Consider the following 15,336-nt stretch of genomic DNA (forward strand, 5'->3'; position numbering starts at 1 on the left):
TGAGTTTGGAAAATTGCACAATATAAATGTATTTTAGTATACCTCAACAATGGAATTATGATCAGTAGAAATGGCCATGACATGGGACCTTTAATTCAAATTCACAAACAGGTTCCTTTTAATGTGCTTACTCATTGTGATACTTCATACTTTGTGTTGTGCTTCTTAGAAATATTTTGTGGCACCAGGAAATGTCTCTTCCTTTATCAATCAATCAATCAATGTTTATTTATATAGCCCAATATCACAAATGTTACATTTGTCTCAGTGGACTTCACAGTGTGTACAGAATATCAGTATGACAATACGACACCCTCTGTCCTTAGACCCTCTGTCCTTAGACCCTCTGTCCTTAGACCCTCTCATCGTACAGGGAAAAACTTCCGGAGAAAACCCAGTTTAAAGGGAAACATGGGAGAAACCTCAGGGAGAGCAACAGAGGAGGGATCCCTCTCCCAGGACCGACAGACGTGCAATAGATGCCATGTGTAAATTGAAAAGATAATACATTTGCAACATAGGTAGTCCAAATGTTTGGAAATGCATGTGTGTATAATAGGAAGATGAATCCACGAGGATATCCATCCAGGACCACAGCCACGACTCAAGATCCAGGGCTCGCGATGCAGGACACAGGACCGCAGGATCATCCATGACTCCGGATCCCGGCGTATATATACACCAAAAAGAAAGACATGTGGGGAAGCTGGGTTAATCGGAACATGAGAGTACACAGGTACAGACAGAGAGAAGGAAGAAGTAAGATGTCCCCCGACAAACTAAGCCTATATCAGCAAAACTAGGGGCTGAATCTAATCAGCCCTAACTATAAGCTTTATCAAAAAGGAAGGTCTTAAGCGCACTCTTAAAAACGGATAGGGTGTCTGCCGCCCGAACACAAACTGGAAGCTGATTCCACAAATGTGGAGCTTGATAAGAAAAGGCTCTGGCTCCCATTGTACTTTTAGAGACTCTAGGAACAACCAACAACCCTGCATTCTTGGAACGCAATGCCCTAGTAGGACAGTAGGGTATAATGAGTTCTTTAAGGTAAGATGGCGCCTGCCCATTAAGGGCTTTGTAGGCGAGAAGAAGAATTTTAAATTATTTCCTGTGTTCTATAGGGAGCCAGTGTAAGGCAGCCAGAACAGGAGTAATGTGGTCCCTTTTCCTAACTCTGGTTAGTACACAAGCTGCAGCATTTTGAATCAACTGAAGCGACTTGACTGACTTCTTGGTACTCCCTGATAATAAAGAGTTACAATAATCCAGTCTAGAAGTAACAAATGCATGGACTAGTTTCTCTGCATCGTTTAAACACTTTATCAAACAGAAAATGATTATTCATTAGCCAGCTCCAATATGCTTAATCAGCAATGATATGAACTGATAACAGCCGTGCACAGCCGGGCTTCCTTCATTTGACAACATTTTGGAAATGTTATTGTGTTAAACCTTTAAAGGGAAACAGTTAAATGTTGGTTTCACTTCCCCAAATGGAGCTATTTTGGTGAATTTGAGTCTGTACACTGAAGGTGACCAGACTACAATCATTGGTTAATAAACTGTATTTATTATATCATGGAAGCTGTATGGAAGGAATGTGTTTGTATTCTTTACATACTTGTGTGCACAATACAAAAAATGTAAACATAAGCTTCATCATCTTCATGTTTATTTTTCAGGAACTGGATAATGAACTACAAAGTGAATATTGCATCAGAAACAATGTCAGCCTATGATATCAGATAATGTGAGATGTGAATAACAAAAGAAAGGACTCAGTTTCCCAGACTCATTTGCTGCGGTGCGAGCAGAACAACCAATGAAGCTGTTGCGTGGAGACAGCTTCCTGTTTGGTGGTGTGAAGTTGAAGAGAGCCCCGCATGAACTACTGTTACTAAACACTGTCAGACAGAGAGCAGCAGACCACTTCTGGAAATGGGTGAGAAGAGCTTTTAACTTTATTGAAGAAAAAATACTCTTATTTACTGTTGTGTGTAATTGTATGTATTGAATATTGTGGTATATACTGCATGTATAGACACTTAAATTGTTACTAATGTTGTTTGTACGATATTCCGAAACTGTGTGTTTTTGCAAAATGAAGCAAATATATTAATAATCAAGAAAACAAACTAAATTGATTTACAAAACCATAATGCTTTAGGAATTTATAATAAACTGCAAGTGCTAAAATGATTTCATCACAATATCCTGCCTGAGATCACACATGATAAATGGCTAATGGATTGCTATTTGACAACAAAACAAACGGATAAAAGGAACCATCACTCGTTTGAATGCTCTTGGGTAAATAATACAGTTTGTCAAAAATATTTGTTCAACACACGGGAAATGGAGAAGTAAGAGGCTACTGAAAGCAGAATTAAAGGTTCAAGCCACAGCACAGGAAACAAGCGATCTCAAAAGAGAAGCATATTGGTTTTTGCACACAAGTGATATCAGTGTGGGTGGAGAGCGGCGAGGTTTGGAGTTCACAGTTTGTGAAGAAAGAAAAAACGTCATTCTCAGAATCACATTGTATTCCCAGGGCTTGTAATTTCAATATCCTTTCGTCATTTCTCACAAAATGCATTAGTGTGCTCCTCAACGTTGACACATGCATTAGACACGAGATTGAGTACAATATTGCTCAATATCTCATATTCTAATACTAGAAACATAACAAGTGCAGTGTTGTTTATATAAAGCCCATCTGTCCACATGTAAACAAGGAATGATAAGTAGTAATGCTTTAGGTTAATAACATTGCAGTTTATTGTCTTAGATCACCTCGAATATCATAGTGTATGTGTTCTGATATCATACAGTGCAGCATACAAGTGGTTATGTTCACGAGCAGGAAGTGGTTTTGTAACCTGTGGGTTTTTATATCAAACTCAGTTGACAATAAGCTCATCAGATTTCTATTTGCTGTGTTTATCTGTCATCCGACCATCAAGCAATTCCCAGCAGTGATGAGTTTCTGCTTTAATGTATTCCTCTGAAAGATATCTTTAAACCTGTTTTGCATTCAAGGCGAACAATATTTCTTGTAATGAAGAAGTGCTTGCTTCCTCGCCTGAGGTTCTTTGAATTCAGATGCACACTCCTCTCAGTAACTGTCTCGTCTTGCTGTGTTTCTCATGAAGCTCAAGAGGATCAGAGTGAGACGTCACAACAAACGGCCTCCAGTGACGAAGACAAAGGGCCGGAGACGCAGGTGATAACCTCAAGAGTCAGTTGGCCGTCTGGCAGCAGTTTGGGCCATCAGTTACAGTTAATCAGTGACTACAGACATGACTCCTCACAGAGAGCCATGCTTTTTGCTTTCATTTCCCTTTTTCCTGGTGAATTTGACACGTCGGCTCTTTTTTCGTTAATAGTGTGTACAGTCGTTTCATCTTGATGGCTGATTGCGAAATGACTAACAAGGAATGAGTGTTACTTCTCTGTATCTTGAGAGGGTCACAGATCGCACGCACATCTCACCCCATCAGACACACCACAATATTTTCATTGCACATACAGAAACTGAGGAGCTCCTCGGAGACGCTGTTCTGGTAACTGAATCAAGAAGTCACAATATGAGAGGCAGAAATTCACTCATGACATTTCCAGAGCTGATGCTAGATGAAAGCGCGGTGGTTTCTGTGGTGACCTCTGGCCCGCAGAAAGCATCAATCCAGCACGCCACCGACAATCATTGTGAGAATCACATATCCACACACTGACATCACCCACACGGCTTTCCAAAAAATGAAACTAGAGGAAATCAAGAGAAGGTCTCACAATGATATTCGGTGTATATAGAGCAGTGCTGGAAAGTAATGAAGTACTTAACTAATGTGTTTAGGTACTTTTACTTGAGTATAACATGTAATGCTCTTTTTCACTTCTACTTCTAATGTAATCTTCCATCCACTAAATGTATCTACTGCTAGTACAGATTCAGATTATTAGGTAATACAAAAGATAAATAAGCTTTGACAAATATAGGCTAAGATATCCTATTTCAATAAGCTTCATGTTCAGTAGCTGTGGTGTAATCAATGTAATGTAACGAAGTAAATGATCTATTGTATTTAAGTAACACATTGAGGTAATAGTACTTTACGTAAGTCTTTATACATACTTTATACTTTTACACCCCTACACTTTGTAGACAATGTTGTACTTTTTACTCCACGACATTTATTTTATATATTTAGTTACTAGTTACATTCCATATTTATGTTATAAATACTAAATAAAAAATCGACACACATTATAATGTATCATTATGGGTAAAGCTACCCAGTAGTGTGTAGATAACTCAAATAAACCCCACCTTTACTATGTGCAACTCTGCAGTGATGATTAATGCATCAATCATTTTAGTGAAATAATAAAAAAAAAAAAGATCTGGTGCTTAAATGGCTATTTTGCATAATGAGTACTTTTACTTTTGGAACTTGAAGTATTTTTAAATACTGATTTTTACTTTTACTTCAGTACAATTTTGAATGCAGGACTCTCACTTGTCTATGAGTATTTTGTACAGGGTATTGCTGATACCTTTACTCATACTTACTAATACTCTTCTTCCACCTCTGAATTGAATATGATTCTGAAATGGGCCTTAACGCATAACACATACTTTTATTCTTTGGGAATGTTGGTATATTTGAATGCCGAGACTTTGTTTACTTTGACTATAGTAAGATATTCAATGCAGGGCTTTTTGTAATTTTACAATCCAGTATTGCTGCTTTTGACTTTTTCTTCCACCTCTGATATAGTGAAATGTGCGAAGGGGAACAGTGTAATGTCTGAGTGCACACATTTCCTGTTGGCAATCATTGATGCATTTTGTGAATCAGATCCAAGCAACATTTAGCATTTTAAATAAATAAAAAAATGCATCCCATTCTTTAGATTTTAGATGCAGCTGCAAACTGAATTTCTTGCCATGTTAATCAGCCTTACAGTTCTGAAAATGAAGACAATTTTAAGTGGTGTGAAATTGAAACACCCCCTTTCAGATGACTCAGAATAGCATCAGAGAAGCTGTTAGCTGGGAGGAACGGTGAGGATCTGCTGAACTGTGACTCAGTCGGTGCTGCTTGGTTAGAGGCCTCCACCTTCACTATTACTCACTCGAGAGGCCTACTTCTCGGAACCAGGAACCACATAGAGGAACTTTATTCAATATGAAACCACGTCGAGCTGTTTTGTTTTACAATGACTGCGACTGAAATAAAGCAGCTCTGGCCTGTGCTGATGCAAAGTAAAAATATTGACACTGTCCATTGTGGTCTCTTTTGACAAGCTATCAAAATTCAGATTACAGAGTGGGCAGTTGTGCTCATAGAGACAGTTTAACAATATAGTTGCATTTAAAAACAAACAACCGCCAATTATTTCTAGCACTTACTGTATGTTGCCCATTCAAACGTTATTTTGAGAGATAAATGAAATGCACAATCACAAAATCTAACTTTTAAAGTCGTGCAACAAGTCTTCGTTCTTTTGTACTTCTTGAAATGTTTCTATCTGATGACTTTGTTTCTGCATGTTTCATTTCTCCTTTCTTGCAAACCACAAATAGTGACATTGTCAATTTCTTGTACTGCAGTTCCTAGTAGTCTGGGTAATAACGCTTGAAACATTTACATGTTCTCAGTATATTTAAATTGTCTTCAAAGTAACTGACCCTATTTCTGCAGAACAACAGCAAACATGCGACTAGTTCTTTCTTAGAAAAATGACAAGGCAGCCTTAAAGTCTAGCTTCTCATCAGTCACTTCTGATTTTGTAACAACACTTTAATGTCTTTAAAATCCTTCTTTTGGCTTATATTTGTTTTTCAAAGTGACATTTGCGATACCAGAGACTGACAACTCTAGACCAAAAACCCCAAGTCTGCTGGTTTCTCTCCAGACAGGATGTTTAGCGGTTATCTATTGAAAGTAGCGGTAAAACCCTGCTCTCTGATTTAGATGTTTCCTATAAGACATTTGCATCCCATACGTGTGGCTTATTTCCCATCCATGACAATACCTTCAACTGTAAAACTGGTTTCTATTTCGGTGCAGTGGACTGTGTTACCACTTGATTTTCATACGGCATCTGTTTTCTCCTCGCCAGGCTTCCCCCCCAGTCATCGAGATTCAAGACTCAATGACTGAATGTGAGGAAGAAGCGAGGCCCGGTAAAGTGCAGATGGAGGAGAAGGCGTTTGTATCCAGTCTGCACTCCTTCATGAAGGACAGAGGGACTCCCATCGAAAGGATCCCACATCTGGGCTTCAAACAGAGTGAGTGTATTGGGGCGGGTCCTGCTGTTGAATGAAAGACAATATTAACTTGGTATTTGATTGAAATTAATACTGTTCTCATGTTTGTTTCCCCCAGTTAATCTCTGGAGGATCCACAAAGCTGTGGGGAAACTCGGAGGCTACGATTCAGTAAGAATGTTTTACTGTTATGTGCAATATTACTGGCTGCTACATTATTCTTCTGGCTGTAACACCACTGTGCAACACATACGCTTTACAATGAATTGATGTTGTCACTGACTGCTTTTTTATTTACTTGTATACAGTGGTCGAAAGTAACTAAGTACATGTACTCAAGTACCTTTTTGACATATTTGTACTTTACTTGAGTATTTCCATTTAATGCTACTTCATTCCGCAACATTTCAGAGGCAAATATCCTACTTTTTACTCCACTACATTTACTTAAACACTCACAGTTACTTTTTATTAACATGATATGCTGCTGATATGCTATAATGCAGTACTGTATACTAATCTACACAGTATTTCAAATGTGGTCCACCTTGACCAACTACAAGACTGTAATGATCTTAGATCTATAAAAACAGTCAACGTCAAAGTCAGCTTTATTGTCAAAATTACTACATGTGTTGTACATCCAGAAATCTCGAGATACCGTTTCCCGCAGTCCCACAGTGTGACATATATACAGGATAATAAAATAAACATAATAACAATACATTACTGTGATAAGATCAATTCCGCACAACGAGTACATCACTGTTGATACCTAAAGTATCTGTACTTTATATTATTCTGTAACGGGTCATTGTGCAGAATGAGTACTTTTACTTAAGTAAAATTTGGACTTTTACGTGTAGTCGAATATTTTAAGTTCAATAGTATTTGTACTTTTACTTAGTTAAAGGATCTGAGTACTTCTTCCAACACTTCATTTATATGCTCACTTTCATAATGCTACCATGGATGTGTAATTATTTTTAATGAATGTGTTCTTGCCTCTTTATTTAATATGTTAGCGTACACATTATATTTTTGCCTCTGATCCTCAACCTCCCTTTCCCTGTAATGTAGTAAATGTCCCGGCTGTGGAACCCATACATCATTTCTGATTCTTATCTTTGTTCATAGTCCTTTGAGTGTTGTGGGTTTGAGTCTACACGTAAGTGGAACATAACAAATATAGGTCAGGTGCAAGGTTTCAACCACAGTGGAGGACATCTAGCTCTCGCTGCTCTGTTGTCTTTGATGTTGACAGTGTGGGACCTTATAGTCTATGTGTCAGGGTGTTTGTTAAAATGGCATTAAGGGTGGGATTGAGGCCCCAAACAGAGTTTACCCCTCACCACCAACATCTCCACTGCCAATATAACACAATATAAGCCACCCACACATTGTGTACACTTTAAAAATGAAAGTGTCTTTGAAAAACAGCAGACATGGCATTTTAAATGTTAACTAGCCACCTCCCTTCCTCAAAATGGTTTTAAAACTAGAATTGAAAGCAGACCCTGGTCAAAGCACATGACACATCTGGGAATGGAAAGCACACAATCACAGGGAGAAATAAGAAATAATATTCCCTGTTTATTATTTATCGTAATCATTCATCAAAACTCTATTTTAAGAGCTGCTTTTAGAGTGTGGTTAATGTTGTGTGTTTTATATTTTAAGTTTGAGCTCTTCTGCGCCCCCTAGTGGCAGGAGGAAACTAAGCAGCCCTTTAGTTTAAACATGAGAAGACCACTGGGAATATAAGCCTTTATGTATCCTAACATATGACAGTTTCTTCACACTTATTGAAATAGATTTTTTTTCCACCTTTTGTTGTCCAACAGGTGACAGCTCGACGTCTTTGGAAGAAAGTGTATGATGACCTGGGAGGAAGTCCAGGAAGCACCAGCGCTGCAACATGCACTCGCAGACACTACGAGAAGTGAGGGAGATTCTGTTTCTACCTTACCTGTCGTTACATCACAATACAACTGAATTTCTAATCAGATATGTGTTTCTTTAGGTTGGTGTTGCCTTTTGAGAGACACATAAAAGGAGAGGAGGACAGACCTCTGCCTCCAAGCAAACCGCGGAAGCCATATAAGAGAAATTCGGATGGCAAGGTCACGATGGTTGAGAAAAAGAGTAAACGGACTGAGTCGGAAAGAGACATGGATTCAGAGATGGAGGTAACATGTTATAACTATTCAAATGCATCATTAAAGGTCACCTATTATGCAAAATCCACTTGTTCATGTCTCTTCTACATCAACATGTGTCCCCTCTGTGGAAAGAGACTCTGAAAGTTTCAGGAAAAAGGATTCTCTCTCTTTTTGTCCTGATCCATTTCTATAAAAACCTGTCTGAAAATGAGCTGATCAGATTTTGGCCACTTTATGATGTCATAACGATTTTTTTGGCTTGTGTAACCGTTAGCCAATCACCAGGTAATTTCAGCCATTTCGAATGTGACACGCTCAGCAGCCGATTGATGCGCTGCAGAGGTTATGAGTATTCGCGGTCCTGCGGGGGAGAGGTCTGAGGATTTAAACATTAAACAAAATTATTATTATTTTAATATATTTATTATGCAACACCCGCGACCCGACCAGCATCATCTTTGTTTTACCCAGAACCGAATCCGGAAAACAGCGTTTGAAAAAATACCACCCGCAAATCACTTTCGTACCCGCGGGTACCCCGATGCAGGACTCTGCCTGAATCTCCTCCTAGAGCACCATTGTGTTCTTTCTAACCAAATATCTCTCAGAGGGGCGTGGGGAGGGGCTCTTTATTTTCATCTAAAGTAACAGACAGAGAATCAGCACTTTGGAAACAGGGCTGAAACAGAGGGGATTATGGGTAATGCTGCAACGATCTGTTTGGTGTTTGGAGCCAAACACTTCAAAGATATGTTTTGTATATATCTGAGACCTATAATATATTGATGAATAAGAGTATAATAGGGGACCTTTAAGAGAAATAAATATAGCCTTTTTGCATATAAAGTGTCCTAAAACATCATCTTTATCGCTTTATAGGTTCTCACCCAGAGAAGTCCAGAGGCCTCCAGCCAAAGTGAAGCAGTGCTGCCTCCTCTCTGGACCTCCACCTCTGATAGACACCACCCAGACTGCTCTCCACCAAACAGAGCCACCACCAGCCTTTGCTCTCCTATCTATACCCACCTTGTCCAGGTCCCTCCATCCGGACCCTGGACCTCTCAAATCCCCTCAGCTGCCGGAGAGGTGATCTCACCCCTGGAGAAAAAGAAGCGTATGGCTCAGGCGAGTCTTAACCGGCCCTTGAGTCCTCAGAGAGAGGATAAAGAAAGGCCCTCCGTCATCCACTGCTCCCAGTCTCCAGCCAGGGCTTCTTCTTCAGGCCGTAACTGCAACTCCTCTGACAGCTCCCCGCTTCCTTCATCTCCTTCATCTTCACGCAGCACTTCCCCTCTCTCTGTTTCCTCAGAGGACGGTTCTGAAAGAAGTAAAGAGAAACCTACATCAAGCTCTGAACTACCCAAAAATGGTGTAATAAATACCCCCTGTGGTCAGGAGGCTGTGAGCTGTAGTCAGAAATCAAAAGATCCTGCAGGACGGAATAAAGACATCACACTCCCATCTGCAGACTATATCACAGCCCAGATTAAAGACTGGATGCCAATCCACAAAGGGAGTGTCAAATACTCGCATCCTTTGCACTCATCCTCCTCTTTCATGGTGAGATCTGACTGGGCTCCAGCGTCTACCTCTAGTTTTACCAAAGTTGTTCCAAAATCTTTGCAGCTTCTGCGGCCCGCTCCTATTCGGCCGAGTTATAAAATGCAGCAGGACAACTCTGTGACCTGTCTGAAGAAGAACAACACGGCACCGTGGCTTTATCAGACAGAGAAGAGGGAGAAATCCAGGACAATGCTGCAAAAAGTTCCCCCCGCTCAGCAGAGTCCGGCCCACCCCCCCTCCAGCCTGCCTATGTCCTACGTTCTGTCCAGAGACCCTCGGCTCCAGCCTGTGTTACATCCGGCATTCCTCCATCACAGAATGAGACTACCTCCCTCTCAAATAATGTACCGACACGTCCCGATGGGTCCTGCTTACTCGGCTCTCATTGGGTCTGCTGTTTACCCGTATCCCTACTCCATCCCTCTGTTAAATCCCCAAACTGGATATACCCTACCTGCCATGCATCAAATGTACCCTCACAAGCTTTGATTCTTTGTATTTTAACATCATACTTGAATTAAAATAACTTTAAAGTTCATCTTTACATTGAGGAAAGCAGCCATTGGTCCACTTTCTGTTGCTCTAATTTCGGTGACGGCTGAAGCTTGTAACACCCACATATTTAAGTTATGTGGCTTCACCAGTTACCGTCATTAACCGTGTGCCTGTGTTGACCTTCTGTGGCCTGAACCAAACTACACTGAAGGGAAATGAAGATATAGATATACAGTATTTACAGGATCAGGTTGAATCATCCAAATGCATCACGTGGGTGCATCATTTATAAACTCAAAGCAGAACTGTGCAAATATGTTATTGTTTTTATATCAGTAATTACATTCAATCATGACAACATTATGACATTAATAACCTGTAACATTTCCATTTGTTGAGTGAAAAACTCTTTGTATATTTGACTCTAAAACAGGTACATACTGTAAGGAGATGAACAAACAACATTTTTGACAAGTTGTCGCACATTGGATTTTCAATACTTTGTGTTAAATAACTTTCTCACTGTACTGTATTGTGAAGTTAGTCGAACATTATGACACTGTGTAAATACTGTATGTACCATGGATCAATGTTTAATATTTTTGAAAGATATTATACGAAGATCTTGTTGTCGTTCATATATTATTGTTTTTTTTTGTAACTAAATTATAGAAAATAAATAAAAAAATACATCAAAATAAAAAAATTACCCCTTGTTTGTATTTAGAAAGATACTGAAAAAAATATCATATACTATTTCACAATAAGTGCCATAATTTTTAGACAACTTTTCTTTAATTATTAAAGATTTTTCTAAATCAACTTGTCCACCATTTCATTTTTTTATATTGCTTACATGCGTTAGTGACATCATTATTGTATGGTTTTATATGTTTTTTGATCAGTTAATATTAAGTGAATAGCAGAATAAACTAGAGAATGCAATTCCTGAAGAAATTGCTAGCGGGAATGCTTTATGCTGTAAAGCTGACACTAAACTGCTATGCTGAAATGTAATGTGTAAGAACAAAGTGAAGAATTTAGATTGAAATGATACATGAACACTGAGGGCTTGAATGTGTGAGAAAAGAAAAGAAAGTAAAAAGGCTTGGAAAAGCAGCAGAATATTTGAACTGCAAACTTTTGAACTAACTTGATGGCGAATGATCTGTCGCCATGCCAACGCCATTTTATGACATCCCATAATACGCTTAGATGCGTTTATGGCTGCAACGTTACCAAACCTGTGAAGTTTTGGGCCGTTTGGAGCATTTTCACTGAAGATATGAAAAAAACGTGTTTCATGGTGAGCATTGTGTTGCCATGGCAACGATATTTGAAGAAATCTCAAAACTGTCCCGTATATGTCTTCATGGCTGGACTGTTAGCACACATGTGAAGTTTGAGCACTTTTTGAACATTTTCATATGAGTTATAGCGACATCGTCTTTTATGGCGAGTGATGCGTTTCCATGGAAACAGCATATGATGAAACCCCATAATTGATGTAGAGGTGTTGAGGGCTGGACCGTTAACCATTATCTGAAGTGTGGTGCTGTTTTGACCCTTTTCATAGACGTAAAAACATCGTGTTTTATGGCAAGGGATGCGTTTCCATGGAAACGGCATATGGTGAGATGTCAGATTTGACGTAGGGCTGTTGAGGCATGGACGGGTGATATACAGGTGAAGATTGTGGGACGACCGGACCGTGTCCATTGGAGCTACAGCAACATCGTGTTTTATGGCGAGGGATACGCATCCATGGCAACAGCCTTTGGTGAGATCTCAGATTTGGCGTAAAGCTGTTGAGGCATGGATCGGTGATATACAAGCGAAGTTTAGGGGACGATCGGACCGTGTCCATTGGAGTTACAGCAACATCGTGTTTTATGGCGAGTTTCCATAGAAACGGCATATGATAACACCCCATAATTGACGTAGAGCTGTTGAGGGCAGGACCATTAACCATTATCTGAAGTCTGCTGCTCTGAGCAGGTCAGTTGGAGTTATGACATCATCGTGTTCCATGACACAGGTGTTTATATTTGAGCTAACGACGTGTGCAGAGATCAAAGGTTTCCATGGTGATGTGCAGTAATCAGTGAGAGGAGAGCATTTTCATTGTTCTGAATGAGAGATAAACCTCTTACATGTGAACGTTTTGTTGAAGAACCGTAACAGATATCTGTGAAATTTCAAAACGTGAAGCATGTCGTATTTGAGTATCTGAAGTGCAATTTGTGTGTACTTTCGGGTTATTAATGTGGCCTTTTTGGCAGTTTAACTAAAGGTGTGCGGGTGCTGCTGTGAGGAAATATCAGTCTGAAATTACAATGGGCTTTAATGGAGACATGTTGAAAGTTTTTGTCACTTCATGCCCTCAAGAGGCATTTTGTTTAATTATTTTTTTGCTCAATTATTTGTAATTTTTCAAGCTACGAGATGTTTTCCTACGTTTGTCATAACAAATTATGTCTCAGGAATGTAGGGTTTGGGAATTATGGCAGTTTTAAAAGAAATATGTGTGACATCACGCACTCTAGTTAATGTTAAAATCTGAAGAAAACCTCTCTAACAAGGTCTGAACAATGTTTAATATCTCTAAAAGTAAGAATCATATATAAAAGGTGTGTTACACGAATAATGCCAGAAAGATGTGTAACATTTTAAAGTTGGAATGAGGTTTCTGAGTGAAAGTATTAATGAACAGTTAGCAGTTGAAGTCGCATGAAGATTTGTTGAAGTCTGAAGAATTTCTCCATTGACTTCCATGTTAAAAATGTGATGAATTATGGGATGTATCTCTGGCATTATGAAAGTTATGAATGAGAAAAGTAATAGCCATTGATTCCCGACCGAGCTGAACGTTTTGATGTTTGAATGGAGTTTCTGCGATGTTCAATGCCGGAGGAGAAGAGGTGCAAAATCCCGGCGGAATAATAAACTTTTTGTGCGTAGCATAACATATAGTTGGAATGCTGTATCAGCAAATTAAATCTGTCCTCCACTCTAGCTGTGACATCACGCACTCTAAAATCTGAAGAAAACCTCTCTAACAAGGTCTGAACAATGTTTAATATCTCTAAAAGTACGAATCAGATTTAAGAGTTGTGTTACACGAATAATGTCAGAAAGATGTGTAACATTTTAAAGTTGGAATGAGGTTTCTGAGTGAAAGTATGAAGGAGCAGTTAGCAGCTAGGCAGCTAGTCAAGTTTGAAGAGTTTCTCCATTGACTTCCATGTTAAAAATGTGAATGAATGGGATGTATCTCTGGAATTATGAAAGTTATGAATGATATGATGAAAGTAATAGCCATCGATTCCCGACCGAGCTGAACGTTTTGATGTTTGAACGGAGTTTCTGCGATGTTCAAAGTGGGAGAAGAAGAGGTGCAAAATAACCCGGCGGAATAATAAAGAATTTTGTGCGTAGCATAACAGATAGTTGAATGCTTTGTTAACACTCGGCGCTGTAAAAAGCACGACCAATCATCTGAGCCGGCCCGGCTAAAATAACTGGATAACCTACCTGGTGTCAACCTTCCATCTGTGCACAAACTTATCTCGTGCCCTCATTGGTCTTTGCGCGCGTTCGTGTGTGTTGGAGGAGGGGCTCTGTAAGGAAGTCTGAAGGTGCAGATTTTTTTCGGCTGCGTACTTTCCAATTCTAGCGCACTCGAGCTGGTTTCTCTTCTTACCTACCCTACCATTAATGAGTCATAATATAATGAAAAAAATAGATAATACTGGCCAGTATTTTCATGTTTCTCCCTATCCACCGCTACTCAAACAAAAATAAAAACAACCTTTTTCTGAATTAAGTAATTATTGTGTCTGTTTATCTGCTTTATAAAATGACTGCGTCTCTACAGGATTTGGTGTGACCTGGATTAAACCCTGCAGGATGTACAGCAGCACAGATAAACCCAGAGGCTACAAAGAGAAATAATTTGCAGTACTAAACGTTACATTGCTTGTACAGCGGATGGAAGATCATTAGTGGCGAAGAAAAGCGAGGAATTCTGAGGCAAGAGCAATGAGGAGGAAAGAGAAAGATGAAATCAGACAAATTAGATGATGCTGCAGGCCACAATGTGGTCTGAAACAAGGCAGCTGGAACAAACCAAGCAGATAATGCATCCCTTTTAAATCGACACTATAGCTGATAGTGATGGACATGGGTGAAAGTGAGAGAGACACAATTGTCAAGATGAGACATACATGCTGTGACTTTTGGGATCTCTGTGGGAAAGGAAGTTACAGGATTGACTGCAGAAATATTTAGGTTTTTATTTGTGTGTGAATAAACTCATGTTATGCTTTGCATGCTGTCATTGCCTGCAGCTATAGTTCTGTCTTGTCAATCCTTTGACATTTATAATCAAATTTTAATGACTATTTTTAATGAAATGCACATTCATTTTGTATTATTTAAAATAAAGAAATATCAGTAGAAATATAATTTGCTGTACATGTTACCATCATTTCACAAAACAGAGTAGGCATAGAGTCCTTGTTGTTATTTATTTGAGCAATATTGGTGCTTCTTGTGTTGATAACGCTGGTGTTCTGCACCCTGAGTTCAGACTGTCAGGAAGCATTGCTCCGCGACAGTGTTATAATTCCCTCTATTAGGGTTGGCAAAGCAGAAGTTCACACGAACAAAGATAGGACATATATACTTAATGTCTATAAACGAAATTATTTTATTGTGTAACCTGTTTATTTGTGTTCAAATGACATACAGCCTGTGTCACACATTGCCTTACAGTCCTACCGTAGGGGAAATAATAACACCATAATCTCGCGAGAACAGGCCTAGTGGCGCGAA

At 39.2% G+C, this 15,336-nt stretch overlaps 1 protein-coding gene across 1 annotated transcript; it reads left to right on the forward strand.

Moving 5' to 3' along the window:
* The first annotated feature begins 1,864 nt into the window (after nt 1–1,864).
* Nucleotides 1,865–11,200, forward strand: arid5a (AT-rich interactive domain 5A). The gene is made up of 7 exons (XM_034091868.2): nt 1,865–1,945; nt 3,156–3,226; nt 6,133–6,301; nt 6,399–6,451; nt 8,125–8,222; nt 8,304–8,469; nt 9,322–11,200. The coding sequence occupies exons 1-7, from the start codon at nt 1,942–1,944 to the stop codon at nt 10,492–10,494; spliced, it is 1,734 nt and encodes a 577-aa protein (XP_033947759.1). The 5' UTR covers nt 1,865–1,941; the 3' UTR covers nt 10,495–11,200.
* The last annotated feature ends 4,136 nt before the right edge of the window (nt 11,201–15,336 follow it).

The sequence above is a fragment of the Pseudochaenichthys georgianus genome, chromosome 9, assembly GCF_902827115.2.
Source record: "Pseudochaenichthys georgianus chromosome 9, fPseGeo1.2, whole genome shotgun sequence".
In the NCBI taxonomy this organism is placed as follows: domain Eukaryota; kingdom Metazoa; phylum Chordata; class Actinopteri; order Perciformes; family Channichthyidae; genus Pseudochaenichthys; species Pseudochaenichthys georgianus.